Source organism: Triticum dicoccoides, chromosome 1B, assembly GCF_002162155.2.
Source record: "Triticum dicoccoides isolate Atlit2015 ecotype Zavitan chromosome 1B, WEW_v2.0, whole genome shotgun sequence".
NCBI classification, from domain to species: domain Eukaryota; kingdom Viridiplantae; phylum Streptophyta; class Magnoliopsida; order Poales; family Poaceae; genus Triticum; species Triticum dicoccoides.
The window spans coordinates 516,425,294-516,426,814 of NC_041381.1; the positions used below are offsets into that span (position 1 = coordinate 516,425,294).

At 46.7% G+C, this 1,521-nt stretch overlaps 1 protein-coding gene across 1 annotated transcript in view; it reads right to left on the reverse strand.

Moving 5' to 3' along the window:
- Positions 1 to 600: 600 nt before the first annotated feature.
- LOC119345757 (glucan endo-1,3-beta-glucosidase 14-like) overlaps positions 601 to 1,521 on the reverse strand; it is a 3,559-nt gene continuing 2,638 nt past the window's right edge. The window contains exon 3 of the mRNA XM_037615667.1: positions 601 to 1,518. Coding sequence (XP_037471564.1) covers positions 1,462 to 1,518 — 57 coding nt within the window. The 3' untranslated portion in view covers positions 601 to 1,461. The remainder of the gene's footprint in view (positions 1,519 to 1,521) is intronic.

Sequence of the window (1,521 nt, forward strand, 5' to 3'; positions counted from 1 at the left end):
TTGCAGCTGAAACTGCCTCCCATAAGGCACGCAAGCCGAGAGGAATAGAGTCGGCCGCCATTCGACCAGAAGAAGCAGAGCACCGGTAAAGACCAGCAGCCAGCCAAGGGCGCCGTAGCTCCACCAAGGAATCATCTGCTGATAAGCTCGAACTCGATCTGCAGGCTTCAGATTTCTGCATCTTCGTTGCTCCTCATCCACCCCCATGATGGCCTGAAAAAGCAAGCAATAGCAGATGGTTGCCCTCCAGATCAGGGAAGATAACAGGCTTATTGGAGAGGGAGAGCTCCTGCCAGATCCACTCCTATCTGCTCCCGTCCTCCATGGACGGCAAGCTCGGAAGGAACCCGGCGAGCACCGAACGCTGCCTGGACGCGTCGACGCGGAGCTCGAGAACGGCATAACGCCAGACGCCCCGAAGGCAAGACTCTCTCGACTACTAGATTTACTACTACTATATACAGAGGGGGGCCAACCGCCTATCCCATCCTCACGCCGGACGGCAGAGCCGCCGGAGAGAAAGAGGGAAAGGGGCGAAATCGGAGCAAGCAAGACGAATCTCAACCTGTGTGTTTGTTTTCCTCCGAGCGTTAAAGAAAATACGTAGTATTAACAATGGGATTCAATTATGGAACAATGCCCAGTATATATTTTTTGTCCGTGTAAGTATGTTTGTGCACATCTAGTTATGCTGACGACGGTTTTACACTCAGTGCGGTTGTATCACTTTGATATGACGATTGAATGAAAATCCTTTATGTACATGGTTTGATTTCTTGTGGTGATATCAGCACACCAGGATTCAAGTCTATGATTGGCACATGTGGTCGCATATTTTCAAGGTTTTTGGCACAAATCATTCACTTGTATGACATGTTCGTCGACTTTGAGATGTCTGTGTCGATTTCGTCAATAACAAGATCTTGTCGGCTCAATTTCTTGAAGGTGCTCATAGGGGTAGTGTATTCATGTGTGCTTTCATAGCGTATGAGTGTGTTGCATGTTGTGACTTGTGAGTGCATGCGTTTGTACGGTGATCTAAAAAAACGTGTTTTTTATCCACAAAGAAAACTGGTTTCCCCCTTGAAAAAAGAACTAGAACAGCTGAATTACCGGAAATGCTACACCTACGAAATTTGTGTTACGTGTTTAACGTAATCAGCCAGCTGGTGGATTAGAATTGGAGGATTGGGAAGGAAGGGGCCTACCTTTTTGAAAATCAGGGGGAGAGAAGAGTTAGTTAGGAAGTTTACGTAGATGTTTTACGTAGGCTTACGTAGAGGCAACATTATCGGCTGAATTACAAACAGTGATATGGCCAAGAATCAAGATAAAATTACCTAGTGCGACAACAATGTACGGTCAGCGGATCTCATGTGCCATGCATGTTGGCACAAACTGAACTATCGGTTAGTGACCAATCACAATAGCTAAATGCCTAAATATACTTGTGGATGGTGATTACAAGAGAAATGCTGCAAGCAGGACAACCACCCCGACCGGAAAAGGCATCTGCAACTG